General features: G+C 45.1%; 1 protein-coding gene across 10 annotated transcripts in view; it reads left to right on the forward strand.

The window, feature by feature from the left end:
* The window catches only part of LOC140918455 (ankyrin repeat and fibronectin type-III domain-containing protein 1-like), a 576229-nt gene that overhangs the window by 484446 nt on the left and 76926 nt on the right, over positions 1-14857 (forward strand). For 7 of the 10 annotated variants that reach the window (XM_073362896.1, XM_073362895.1, XM_073362898.1 and 4 more), the window contains one exon: positions 8081-8209. The exons of the other annotated variants lie outside the window; for them this stretch is intronic. In XM_073362896.1, coding sequence (XP_073218997.1) covers positions 8081-8209 — 129 coding nt within the window. The remainder of the gene's footprint in view (positions 1-8080; positions 8210-14857) is intronic. 10 annotated transcript variants of the gene reach the window in all.

The following is a 14857-nucleotide window of genomic DNA, read 5'->3' on the forward strand; positions in this document are numbered from 1 at the left end:
GGGGGTACTGTTGGGGCAGAACCCTGAGGTAAAGGGCACTGGGGTCCAGGAAGGACACGGGGGCCTGAGGCAGGAGACACACTGGCCAGCAGGAGGCGCTCTGATTGCTGGATGAGCTAATTCCCAAATGACCCGCAGGAGGTGCTGCGCCAGTGAGTCTGCAGTCTGCTACAAGGTCATAATACCAGCAATACATCACAGGGGGCTTGTTGGGATTAATTCAGTCAGTTTGTGAAGTGCTGTGAGATCCTCGCATGGAAGGTGCTTTGGAAATGAAAATATTAGTGGTGGTGTTTGTTGTTATTACTGTGGTGTTCTCTTCTGCTACATGAGAGGAGGAATAGAGGCCACCCCTTTGCACTGCTAGGTAGGTTGTGACTAGTCACCAAACAGCCATGCTACAAGAAATGTACAAAGTAGCATTTAAGCAGAGGATATCCAGGCATTTACGGATGCTTCAGTGAAACCAGACTATTTACCAATCAGTGTATCAGAGTACTTGGGGTCTTCATTTCAAAGTAATAAAAAAGCAACTAACTCTCACCCACACACATTATAGTTCATGGATTCCGAGGCCCGAAGGGACCACTGTGATCATCTTGTCAGACTTCTTGTAAAAAGGGAGGGAGGCAGGCCAGCCAACCCCCAGGGGCCAGGTGAGAGCCCTTGCCCCACTGCAGTAGAAGAATGGTGATTGGACTAATGGTGGTAACCCAGCCTTTGAAGCAATTGATGCTGAAGCCTTTCTGCCTATTGCTTGCTGCATATCAGTTAATTGCCTTGGGTTATGCATTTCTGGGATACTGCAAACTGCCTGATTTATCTGCATATAGTCATAGTGTAGCAGGTATGATTCATCCCCCTACTGCAGTACAGTTTATATAAACCAGTACTGTATAAATAGCCAGATGATACTGTAACATTCTCCTAGGTTTCTAATTGAAAAAATACCATTGGAACTCTCAGATCCACACAGGAAGCAGGAGATTGCTTTAATGAGTTGTGGGAAAGATGTTCCTCCAGAACTGCAATTGCCTTATAACTGGAAATGGTTATGCTAATGAAATTTTCAGATGATGCTGAACTGGGAAGGGTCATCAATATCAGTGAGAAAACAGTGATGGCATAGGAAAGATGGACTAGTGGGGAGGGCACTGAACTGGATCTCAAAAGATCAGGGTTCTGCTTCAGGCAAAGACTCCCTGTGTGACTGTTGGCAAGTCATTTAATAGATTCATATGTTTTTAAGGCCTCATAACACAGGCCATAGAATTCCACCTCATTACCCCTGTATTGAGCCCAGTAATTTGTGTTTAGCTAAAGCACATCTTCCAGAAAAGCATCTGGTCATGATTCAAAGACTTCAGGAGATGGAGAATTGACTGTTTCCCTTGATAGTTTGTTATAATGGTTAATCACCCTCACTGTCAAAAATGTGTGCCTTCTTTCCAACTCAATATTATTTGTTTGGCTTTCACTTCCAGCCGCTTGACTTTGCCCTGGGTCTCAGGTCCCCATTTGCAAAGTTGGGTTAGAAGAGACCTAGCTCACAGGGGTGTTGTGAGGATAAAATTCCTTACTGATTGTGAGATGCTGAAGGCTACATAAATATCTAGATAGATCATCCAAAGGGATCTAGGGAGGCATAAACATGATCCAAAAATAATGAAATAAGATTCGACTGGGCGGGAAGTGGTGAATGATGCAGAGTATGGGAAGGAGAAACCTAGAGTGCCGTTGTGGTGATGAAAGTGACCTAAGGTTGAGAGTGACAGCAAGTTAGGTGTGTTTGCAATGTCATATGACAGCAAAAAAGGCCTGTGCAATTTGGGGCTTTGGGTGCAAAGGCATCAGGCTGCAGATCAGCAATGTGACTGTGATAAGCTCTGAGGGGATTGGTGGTCAGTTCTGGGCACTAGAAATTGACTAATTGGAGAAGTCCTAGAGGGTGAGAGGAACTGATTGAAGAAAACAATCAGAGGAGTAGCCATGTTAGTCTGGATCTGTAAAAGCGGCAGAGTCCTGTGGCACCTTCTAGACTAACAGATGTATTGGAGCATGAGCTTTATTCACCCACGAAAGCTTATGCTCCAAAACTGTTAGTCTAGAAGGTGCCACAGGACTCTTTGCTGATTGAAGAAAGAAGATTTTAAAAGTTATGTATGTTGCAGCTTGGTCTGGTATGGTGACTTTGGGAGAATGTGATAACTGTAGAGTGTAAGCAGCAAGAAGAGAGTGTAATTCTGTGGAGGGGTCACAGAGGGAATTAATTTCATCTCATTATTCCTAGTAAGAACATTTAGGCTGAATAGCATCAAAAAGCTCCAGACAGTGTGGTGTATTGGACTGTAGAATAGTCTCTGGTGGGGAATGGCAGAAGACCTATTGCTTAAGATTGCTTAAAACTAAACAGCAAAAAGCATGAGGAAATATAGTATGAGGAACACTCCTGTGCTGGCAGAGACTTGGGCTAGATGATCAGAGGAGTCTTTCCTACCTCTATGGTTCTTTGGGCCCAATCCTCCCATTTGATGAGTGTTTCCTGATAGGTGCTGAAAGCCCTCAACTCCTATTGAGTGCAGTGGGAGCTGCAGGTGCTCAGTACCACGCAGATGGCACTCAGCCTCTTGCAGGACTCAGTGCTCTGTCAGTAGAGAGTGTTGAGGATAGCTGGGAGAGGAGGCAAGGGCAGGTAACGCAGGACAGCAGCTCCACCAGTGCAGCATCCACCTTGGACTCCATGCTGCCATGTGGCTAAACAGTACAGGGGGAAATGCAGCACAAGAACTGGGAAGTCAAACGTAGTTACATCCACTTTACGCCAGGCTTGAATTTGGTACAAAATGTCCCATTTCTGAAGGTCATCACTACAGAACCTTTACTTCCATGTTCCCTCTTTCCCTGTCTCAGCTTTGAACACAGAAACGGCCTGAGAGATGAGAGATCACTTTACCAAGCCTCAGCTAATTGAAATATTACTCATTACAATATGAGCTTTGACATGGGATCAAAGGAGAGTGTTTAATGACAGCACTGGTGTTTGTGCAATGTGTTCTATAGACAGACTTAATGAGATGCTTAAATTGTTCCTAATCTAACCCCTTCTCCCACAGTGATTTCTTCAGCATTGAGAAAAATCTGTATTTTTTAAAAGACAAACTCCCATCCCTTACATCAAAGCAAATGACTTTTTTTTTAAATGTAAAGAATGACCCCAGAAGGTCTGACTGACTCTTTCCCAGTGGTGATGTTTACAAAGTCGTCTTCTCCTTCCAAAAACCATCTCCACCCTGTCCCAAGCAACAGCAATTTGTACACTGAAAAATAAATCAATAACCAGAGTTAATGCATTGAAGATGTCTGTGTTTAAAATATGTCTGGAAAAAAGGCTAGCCAGTCATGGTCTGTTCAATTATTGTACAGCAAGAGAGGCAGAGAGCTCACATTTCTGAGAAATACCTTTTTGGGGGGTATGTTGTTCTGTTTAAGTCAGTTGAGAAATGTATTAACTTAAAAAAACATAGATACCCAAACTGGTACAGATGCTATATGGGCAGATTAGAGAGACACGGTGAGGGAAGTGGTATCTTTTCTTGGACCAACTTCTGTTGGTGAGAGAGACGAGCTTTTAAGCCACACCAAGCTCTTTGTCAGAGCTGGGAAAGGTTCTCCGAGCATCACAGCAAAATGCACGGTGCTGTGACATTGGGAGTAGCTTTCCCAGACCTGAAGAAGAGCTCTGTGTAACTTGAAAGCTTCTCTCTCACCAACAGAGGTTGGTCCAATAAAAGATATTGCCTCCCCCACCTTGTCTCTTTAATATCCAGGGACCAGCACAGCTACAGCTACGCTGCATACATATATGAGCAGGTTGGAGTTTGTTTCCTTGCCATGCAGATCTGTGTGGATGGTTCTCATTCAGATGTGTCAGATCACCAGGGCCTCTGTCCATATGGTTTACACCTTTGCAGCCAGACTTATCACCTGCCCTGGTTTTTCCACATTAGTCTTGTGTCCCAGTTTTTCTTTCTCCCCACTCCACCCACACACGCACCTGCGCGCACACACAGCACAGAAGAAGGGGGAGAGAGTGAGAACTGTTAAAAGTTTGAAGCTGTTGCAGGACATTGCACATCATTGGTGCAGCATTCTTGTTAAGAGAGAGAAGAATGATTGTTCTTGGAGAAGCAGTGTGGCCTAGCAGATTGGCTACTGGACCGGGAGTCAAGATACGTGGGTTCTACTTTCAGCTTTGCCATTGAGCTTGGGCTAGTCACTTCAGTTCTGTACCCCTGGCTCTTCTTGCTCTGCTTTGTCTGTTTAGATTGTAAGTTCATCAGGGCAGGGACTGTCTCTTGCAATGTGCATACCAGGTGCAGTGGGGCCCTGGTATCACTAAGCACTAATAATGACAGCAGTACATTTTAGGGTTTTAAATGTCAAATGCTGTTGCTTGATGCTCAGTTTACAAGAAGAAAGGGTGGAGGGTTTGGCTGGGGTGCTAGGCACTGCCAGCCCTGCAAGCTGAACTTGGGATCTGAAAGCCAACGTGGGTCTTTTCTGGCTTGTGCTTCGTCAGTGGTCGCCAATAATAAAAGTTCTGCAGGACAAATTCTACCCTGAGCTACACCTATAGAGCCCCAGAATCCTCAGATTCTGCCCTCAGTTTATACCAATGCAGCTCCATGGAAGATAGAGTGGCACAGAGGTAACCAATGGCTGAATTTATTTAAGAATGACCTTCATGATGTGCAAGCAGAACTAGATTGCAGCAGCTTTTTTATTTTGAGGGGGTCTAACAGAAAGGATAAGCATCAAATCTGAGTCACAAAAGTCAGTGGCGGAGATTCTGCATGTGCAGGTCTGGTGGGTTTGGTGATGCTGTTTGGGGAAAGTCCTGTTTCAGAGCAGACGAGTGTGACAGGCTGGATCACAGAAACCCTCTTGGGGCTGCGAACTGATGTACCAAGACTACTTCTGCCCCTGCTTTCCATACTCTGGGTTAATTAACAAGTAAAGAGTGATTTTATTAAATACAGACAGTAGGATTTAAGTGGTTCCAAGTAGTAACAGACAGAACAAAGTGAATTACCAAGCAAAATAAAACCAAACACACAAGTCTATGCCTAATACAATAAGAAAACTGAATACAGATAAAACCTGACCCTCAGAGGTGTTCCAGTACGTTTCTTTCACAGACTGCACACCTTCCTAGTCTGGGCACAATCTTTCCCCCTGGCACAGCCCTTGTTCCAGCTCAGGTGGTAGCTAGGGGATTTCTCATGACTACAGCCCACTTTGTTCTGCTCCAGCCCCTTATATGGCTTTGGCACAAGGTGGGAATCCCTTGTCTCTCTGGGTCCCCACCCCCCACTTCTAAATGGAAAAGCACCAGGTTTAAGATGGATTTCAGTACCAGGTGACCTGGTCACATGTCCTGTGAGACCCCCCCAAGCCTCCATTCCTCCCAGCCTGACTCACAGGAAGGCCTGCCTGCAAACAGAGCCATCCACAGTCAATTGTCCTGGCTGATGGGAACCATCAAGATTCCAAACCACCATTAATAGCCCACACTTTGCATAATTACAATAGGCCCTCAGAGTTATATTTCAAGTTTCAGATACAAGAGTGATACATTTATACAAATAGGATGACCACACTCAGTAGATTATAAGCTTTGTAATGATACCTTACAAGAGACCTTTTGCATGAAGCATATTACAGTTACATTATATTCATACTCATTAGCATATTTTCATAAAATAATATAGAGTGCAACGTCACAATGAGGATTTAAAACAAAACGGAGTAAAACACAGAGGAAATAGCTCAGGCTGGCAGTGGCTACCAGCAGCTGAGGAAGACTTGTGGGACCCCTCTGGGAAGCCTGCTGATGCTGCTTCTGACATGCATCATTCGATCACTGCTCTCATTGGGCAAGGTCCACCATCCCATTTCAGCACCTCACACTGGCTTTCCTGGCTTCTTCCCGCCTGGGCACTGCTTCAGGGAGCAGTGCCATGGAACCATGCAGAGGAGTCCACTCTGAAGAAGTGAACTGCAGCTCAGCCTGAGGTAGGGCTGAGGGTTTTCACTCATTCTTGTCTTCTTTTGGATCAAGAGGAGTGTAGGGGCTTGGTGCTGGAGGTTCAGGAGGGCTGTAGCATAGCAGAGGGGATGCAGTTATGTCTCAGGGCTGGAGGTTCCCAGAGTAATGTAATGCATTGCCAGCAGATCGAGGGGAGGTGATTATTCCCCTCTATTTGGCACTGGTAAGGCCACCTCTGGAGTGTTGCGTCCAGTTTTGGGCCCCACACTACAGAAAGGATGTGGATAAATTGGAGAGAGTCCAGGGGAGGACAATGAAAATGATCAGGGGGCTGTGGCACATGACTTACGAGGAGAGGCTGAGGGAACTGGGCTTGTTTAGTCTGCAGAAGAGAAGAGTGAGGGGGGATTTGATAGTAGCCTTCAATTACCTGAAGGGGGGTTCCAAAGAGGATGGAGCTCGGCTGTTCTCAGTGGTGGGAGATGACAGAACAAGGAGCAATGGTCTCAAGTTGCAGTGGGGGAGGTTTAGGTTGGATATTAGGAAACACTATTTCACTAGGAGGGTGGTGAAGCACCGGAATGGGTTACCTAGGGAGGTGGTGGAATCTCCATCCTTAGAGGTTTCTAAGGCCCAGCTTGACAAAGCCCTGGCTGGGATGATTTAGTTGGGGTTGGTCCTGCTTTGAGCAGGGGATTGGACTAGATGACCCCCTGAGGTCTCTTCCAATCCTAATCTTCTATGATTCTATGATGCAATATAGTAGCAGCAATGCAGGGGTGTCTCAGTGCTGGGGATTCCTGGAGGCTGTAAAGTAGCAGAGGGGACGCAGGGGTCTCGGTGCCAGAGGTTCCTGGGGGCTGTAACGTAGCAGTGGGGACACGGTTTTCTCAGTACTGCAGATTCCTGAGGGCTGTAACGTAGCAGAGGGGATGCAGGGGTGTCTCAGTGTTGGAGGCTCCTGAGGACTGTAATCTAGCAAAGGGGATGCAGTCACATCTTGGTTATGGATCCTCCTAGGGGCCGTTCTCTAAAATTGCTCAGTGGCTGCCACCCTGGCTTGTTGCTTTCCATCCATGCGGGAAAGAGGTGTGGTCAGTGAAAAGACCTGACATTTGAACTTATGCGCAGACATATGAGTTCTATTTGCTGTTCCAAAATGTCTCCCCAGTGGGTTTATTTCCAGATCAACCCCCAGAATGAAAGCTGCTCAGTGTTTCCAATCCCAGGCTGGGGATGTGCAAGTGCTCTGGGCTTTTTGTGAATGGAAGTGTGGTTGTGACAGAAGTTTCACGTGTGCCATTCCCAGCTGCCTTTGCTTCTCTCCGTGGAGGCTGCTGCGTCTCTGGCTTGTGCTGACCATCTTGCCAAGCAGTGAGACAAGCAGCAGGCGGGGAGCCCAGAGCAGACAGTTTCCATCCATTTGCTACTGCCTTTCCCATCACAGGAACTCTCCGGATCGACATTGAAGCAAAACATTCACACCTTACAGGGTTGTTTTATTTCTGCTTGAGCAGGAAGCTGCAGCCGATGAGAAGTTAGAACCTCATGTTGTCGGGGTTGCAGATTCGCCATGGCAAGAAGGATTTCTCAGCTGTTGAGCAGCAATCGCTCTGCAGATAGGGGTGCATGTTGCTCACATGCTCTTGTTCTCTGATTTAGCTAACTGCATTCTGCTCCAGACAGGGCTCAGTAACACATTCTCTTTCACTGATTAGGGAAGAAAAGAACAGCTCTTACTCTGTTTGTATCCAGGTGGATAGAATCATGCCTAATGCTACGGAGCCAAGACCTGCTGCTCCATTATATCCATGCAATACTGCTAGCATCAGCAGGGCTGTGCAGATGCAAACAATAGAATTTGTCCGGCTAAATCAATTCTAAAACTGTTGCTGCTTCATACCTACCCCTCTGAGCCTCCTGCTGCTTCACTCCTGCCTCCTATGAGCATCCCTCTGCCTTGCCCTGAACCTGCCTCTGGTCCCTACAGTGCTGCAGCGAAGTTAACACCTCTCCTTTCCCCCTCCCCAGGTCGGAGAGCAGCCTCTCTAAGTTTGCCCATCGCTTGTCAGTTAAGCAGAAGCAGGAGAAGAGGAGGAAAGCTGAGTATGCCTCAGCTGAGCTGCCTGCAATCCGTCCCAGGTCTCTGAGCATTGAATGGTAAGAGCTTCAGGGCAGGGCTGAGAGGAAAGAAGGTTTGGACCCCAGCCCTCAGCTTTCTGCTGAGATCCCCGCAGAGTAGGGAGCTCTTTGGGGTTGTCTGAGCCCCACCACAGTTGCTGTTGTCGGTTAGTGCTGAGTGACGTCGGGGGTGTACAGAAAGGGTACTAGGAGGCTACCCATTCGCACTCCTCCTCCCAGCACTGGAAGCTACCCTCTACCAGAGAGAATGGTGAAAGACACTTGCAGTACAGGCCTGGGGTGCAGCCGCTGTCTCCCAGCCTGAGCTGGAGCAGCTCACTGGGGTCTCAGACACTTCCCCAGTGATATGAGGCAGAGGGGATGCCATGACTGGCCTCTTCCAGCATGTGAGGCAGGGGTGACCCCCTACCTCCTAACAGACCCTTCAGTGTGAGGCAGAGGGGACCCACCCATCATAGACCCCTCCCAGCATGAGAGGTACAGGGGACCCCCCCACAGGCCACTGTAGTGTATGACAGAGACCCCCCCCAACAGGCCCCTGTAGCATGTGAAGCAGGGGTTGACCTCAGGGGTTAAGTGGTATAGGACACAGAAAGCTGTTATTCCTTCCCAGGATGGAACACAGAGAATGGTTAGGGTTAAAGGTGCCAAAGGAAGACAGCTCTCTGCCCATGTTGGCAGAGGGGACTCGGGAGGCTAAAAGAAGCTTTGCAAGGTTGGGAGTCAGCACTGGGTTCCTGTTTGCCCTGCTAGTCCATGAATGTATCTCTGGGGGAGCAGGGAGCATGCTCCAGGAGGTGTGTGATGAGCAGATGATGTGACCAGCAGATGATGAGCGCTAACTATGTGGGATGGATACAGCTTCGGCAAAAACTTTTAATTAAGACGATTATTTGTTCTGAGTGAATAAACAAACTCGCTGCCCGGTGTTATTGCAAAACAAAGGGATCCAGGCTCCAATGCGAGTCCTTTGGCTCAAGGTAAAGAGAAGCCAGGAGACCAGGCAAAGGAGGTCTTTTGCTTGAACAGCCTCTAGACACCTTTACATTCTCCCTCCTTTAGGAGCTTTGGAGGGGTGGAGCAGGAAGCTGAAGCCACGTGGGACTCCCACGGCTTCCACCCCTTCATTCCACATGCAGGCCCCACCCAGCCTCCCTCACCAGCTGTCAGGGGATCAGTGCAACTGGCACCTTGTCAGCCAGCCACCCACCTAATGTATATAAACTGGAGCAGGCTGCGGTTGTAGGAGGCAGGGTTGTCTGATGGTTAGAGCATGGTGCAAGGTGTCAGGAGATTTGGGATCTATTCCTAGCTCTGCCATGGACTTGCTCTAGGTAAGTGACTTCACTTCACGGTGCCTCATTTCCTCCTCTGTAAAATGAGGGTCATGATCCTTGCCTCCCTTTGTAAAGTGCTTTGAGATCGTTGGGTGACGTGCTCTAGCAGTGCAAAATATTTTTATTGTGGTGTTCTGTAGGTGTGACACCCCTCCACCCCTGAGACTCTGCATGCACTGCTCCAGTTTGAGCTAAACTGCCAGCTTTATTCTGAGACTGCTCACCTGTTTGAGATGGAAATAATTTATCCATGGTTTGTGTGTCTTGATGAGATAATCTTGGAGCCTGCTCATAGCTCAATCCTCTCAGCATTAGGGAAGGATTTTTCTCAAAATGGGAATTGTGCCTTTATTATTAATTATTATTATTATTATTATTATTCTTGATTGGATAAAGAAATCAGAACTTTAAAAAAAAATCCTTAGGAATGTCAAGTCTGTTTTTTCCCTGCTTTTGCTGGAGAATTCTGGGCCATTTATTCTAAGCTCTAACTGCTTAATGGAAGGAGTGAGGGTGTTGAATCCTTCAGATAGGCTGCCTTTCTCCAGAATGGTAATTAGGCATCAAAGTTAAATAGGTATGAACAAAACCCACAGATTTTTAAACAACCTGACTAAAAATCCCTTTCCTTTCCAATTGCTCAGCTTTCACTCTCATAGCTCTTCTGATGTCCTCATTCCATCCTTCAACCACCATGGGATCTTCCAAACTAGACAAGACCTAAATTTCTAATGTGCAACCCAAAAAACAAACAAAAAACCCAGTTCAGCCCTTCTTTTTCCAGCATAAAGAAGCAAAAAAGGCACAAGCCCAATTCCCATCCATCCCCCTTTGCTGGTCACCTTTAACCATTTAATTCTTACCGAGTTTCCATATTATCTCTGGAGTATGTTTCAGCTTCAGCTGTCAGTGCTGGGGGGAGCCAGCTGTCTCATGTTTGTTTGGCAATAATAAATGATAATATTTCACAGAGTTTTGTGAGGCAGCCTGGAAACAAATCCTTAGTGAGGAGTAATCACCTTTAGGTAAAACTTGCCAAACACAACCACTTTGGAGACCAAGGATAGACAATCTGTGGCTCGGAATGACAATTTTTCTAATATTAGGGGGTAGCCATGTTAGTCTGTATCCACAAAAACAACAAGGAGTCTGGTGGCACCTTAAAGACTAGCAGATTTATTTGGGCATAAGCTTTCATGGGTAAAAAACCCACTTCTTCAGATGCATCAGAAGAAGTAGGTTTTTTACCCACGAAAGCTTATGCCCAAATAAATCTGCTAGTCTTTAAGGTGCCACTGGACTCCTTGTAATTTTTCTAAGGTTATCCCACCTGTCGGGGGTTCTAATGCCTGAATGTAACCTGGAATGTACACTGGAGTGTAACAATCATCCCCCATTCACGTTTGTACCCGGCAGTTTGCAACACCTGTGGCTCACTTACACCTTCCTTCCTGCACAGGTATGCTAAGAGTACTTCCTGTCAACCCACCATAATACACCCATAGAGATCAGGCATAGTCTGACTCCCAGCATTGCCAGAGCAAAGCGGGTGGAGGCAGCCATTGACCTCTGCTGGCAGCACACTGCAGCACGAGGTGGGCCATTTCCAGGCAGGGGAAACCCAGCTCTCGGGGTCAGGCTGGTGATACTGTAGGAAAGCACTAACTTCACTTGTGAAGGTGTAGTTAAGGGCTGCACTTCTTGTTCTTCTCCTAGGCCTCTAGATGAGGTACTATGCCTCTCCAAGGCACATCCTCATCCTCAGGCATCGCAGCTGGGCAATTTGCTTCTTCCTCTTCTTTTGGGAGACCAGATTCACAAGTGTTCAGTCAAGCAGTGTGAATAATGGGGCTTGCAAGTCACTGGGGTGGAGGAAAGAAATGTTTTGGGTCAACCCAAGAAATTTTTCAAAATGTTCGGAAAATCCAAAAATCAAAAAATTGTTTGGGTCAAACAAAATATTTTGTGTCAATCTTGCTCATTTTAAAATAGTTTTGGGTGTGTATTTAATCAAATTAAAGGAAGTTTCAAAACAAAAAGTCATTTTGAACTGAAAAATTGAAACATTTCATTTAGAAAAATGTCAAAACAGAACAGATTTTTTTCAAAATCTTGGGGTGCTTGGGGGTTTTGACTGAAACAATTCAGCAAAACCGGCACGAATCTGCAAAACATTTTGGTGTTGCTGAAACTGCATTTTTTGCCGAAAAAATATTTTGGCCAAAAAATTTCACCTAGCTCTAGTGTTCAGTAGTCAAGTGTACAAAAGAAAGTGGACTAAGACAGCACAACATTCAGGCTTCATTCCTTCCTGCACATATTCTGACTTCTCTCATCAAGAACTTCTTGACAGGTCTCAAAGATACTACCCTATGCATAAGCTTGGAATGATTAGATTTTTATTGGTAAATGTTGATTTCACCTCACACACACAAATTGACAAAAAATATTTCCATCAATAATTGAAATGTACAGAGGCAAAGTAAGGAATATGATACTTGAGAACTTGTTAAGAGTTTGATTTAAGGACATTGACTTTGTATGTTTTGACATGATGTTGACATTTTATGTTTTGATTATTATAAAGTTTTAACTTTTTGAATCTCAACCTCTGCTATCATTAAATAATTGTCTGATCCCCCCCCCACCCTTCCCAATTTCCCACAACTGAAAATTTAAATAAATAAAAATAGAGGAAAATGCTTAAAACCCATAATTTTGTGCAACTGTAAAAATTTAAATTGAGAATAGAAAAAATGCTTAAAAATAAACATTGATATTATCTGTCAAAATTATAACCTAAAAATTGAATTCTGCCAAGCCTATATTTACATAAGCATACTGTAACAGTCAGAGCCATAACTGAGCCCCTAAGCATCTTAATGTCTTCATGGGATATTGTTTGGATCTTCTACTTACCCCTTCCGCTGTTGTTCTGGTTCAGTAGGAAATCCAGGAGCTGCAGTAGGCATATTGTTCCAGTATGAGAATTTAATTTACTTTCAAACATACATGGCCAAGTTTTCAAAGCCGCAGCGTGCCTGTGCGGACACCCACCTGCACACTGTTCAGCACTAACATGCAGTGGCAGATAATAGCATTTTAAACCCATCACCTAAGCATTGGGGTTGGTGCTGGAAAAGGATGTGTGCAGGTGCTCACATCCACAATATTGTGGACGGACGCACATCTGCAAGCTGAGTGGATTGCCATTCGAAAATGTGGACCACATGTGGAGGTAACACTTTGTACGCTAAAGCCAGGCCCTGCAAAGGGGACATTTACTTGCTTGGCTTTGTAATGTCATCATTCCATTAGCTCCCCCAGACAATGGGGTTTTGGTTGGACCTGGAGGTCTGCAGTTGTCTTTGCAGGACTGGAACCCATGTTGTCAGTGCTTGGACATGTACATTTACATTCCTCAGTTTTATGTAAAAGTACCTAATGTGTACTTGTAAATCAAACTTGCAGGCTCTTTTTGGTGTGTGTGTGTCCGTGTCCTAGCAAGTGGGGTCCAAGACCAGGCCTCTTATTTGTTCTGGTAACATAAATAATAATACATATATTGGTACATATCCAATTCATTGATTACCTCTCACAGCACTCCGTCAGGTGTGTAAGTGTTCCTCATTCTTTAGATGCAGAAAATGAGGCACCAGGAGGCTGAAGCTAAAATTTTCAAATTTTGAGGCCCACTGATTTGAAGTGCCCATTTAGGGCTCGATTTTCCGAGTTACTGAACACCCACAATAGGAGCCGCAGTTATTTAGCTCCTCTGAAAATCAGGCCCTAAATGTCAGAAGCTGAGCACCCAAAAGAGTAGGCACCCAAATGCTGCTTTTCAAAGGAATTTAGGTTTCCAAAACTCAATGATTTCAACAGGAGCTAGGCACCTAGATGCTTTGGAAAATCCCATTAGGTGCCTAAATACCTTTAAATATCTGCCCCTCAGTGATTAGCCCCCAAGATCACACAGGCAGTCAGTGTCTGAGGAGAGTCTAGAACCCAGCTTGCTTGGCTCCCCTTGCCCTGTGTCCATGAGATGCAAAACATCAATGGTCCCTGTTGGTCCTGTGGCACAGTACACGCTTTATTTAGGCAGCACATATTTATGTACTCTAAAAAGCAAGTGAAACAAGATTTTGCTCCTGAGTTTAGCTGTAACTACACGATGCCTGCTATGTTCTACTTGGTAAGAAAAAGGGTGGGGGGAGTGAAGTATTGAGAAAACACTTATTTCATTCATATGTTATTTACTAATATAAGTACTTCATTATTAGACTTTTTTAGGCTATTTTTTTAAGCTGGTCCCACAAAGTCCCTTCTGTTAGGGATCTATGAATATGCCATACTGCCTCAGACCATTGGTCCTTCTCGTCTGGGATCGTGCTCATGGCAAATCCCAATCCTTAATGCTTCAGAGGCCGGGCTGAGAGGTTGTGGGGCAGTCTGATGTGCAGCGGGAGGGGACATGCAGAGAGTGGAATATCCACATAGTGGCTTTTGTAGGATATATGAAGAAGGCCTGAACAGTGTTTTTATTTTTAAAATTATTCTTTCCCTGCTTATTTCTTATATTAGAAATTCAGGTCTGTTGTGTTGAAAGATTGTATGGGCAGGTGGAGAAATTATAAGATTGTGGTATCACAGGTTCCAAGAGAGAGCAAACTAGGAAATTGAGAGAGGAAGGGATTTTCAGTGACACTGTTTATAACGTATTGATTTCTGTTTGTTTGTAATACCTGTTTAACTTCAGTGACCAAGCAACACATGGGAGAAAAGGTCTCGTTGTTAAAGATTCAGCACCTTCTCCTACTCAAGTAAGGACTGAGAAAATAAACATCCCACCTTTAACACCTTCATTGAGTCCTCTAGCAAACCGGAGATGACAAAATTTGACATTCTTGGTATTTCTAAGGTTAAAAAAAAACAAGCAGAAATCTTCCCACAAACCAATTTTATCCCTTTGCCACAGATCACCTTTAACTTTTTGCATACTTAGAAATTATCAGTTATTTCTCTATTTTACATCATCTCTTAAGCGGCTTTTAATCCATAATAAAGTCTGTGTTCAGCTTGTCCCTTTAACACCCTCTTGCAAGGGACTTCATCAGAAATTCTAGTGCCTTTGTCTCAGATTCCATCTCCTTCGATGTTTCTTTTTTTCATGCTCCGGGCTTGTATCTTTCAGTTCCATTTGATTTGGTTCATCTTTCATTAATTCACTCTCTCCTTTTCTGTTTTTTCTTTCTTTAACCTCGGGTTCTTTCTGCTTCTCTTCCCTCTCTACTTTTCCTTTCCTGCCCCTTTACCTCTGGTTGTTTTGCAT

The sequence above is a fragment of the Lepidochelys kempii genome, chromosome 10 (genome assembly GCF_965140265.1).
Source record: "Lepidochelys kempii isolate rLepKem1 chromosome 10, rLepKem1.hap2, whole genome shotgun sequence".
In the NCBI taxonomy this organism is placed as follows: domain Eukaryota; kingdom Metazoa; phylum Chordata; order Testudines; family Cheloniidae; genus Lepidochelys; species Lepidochelys kempii.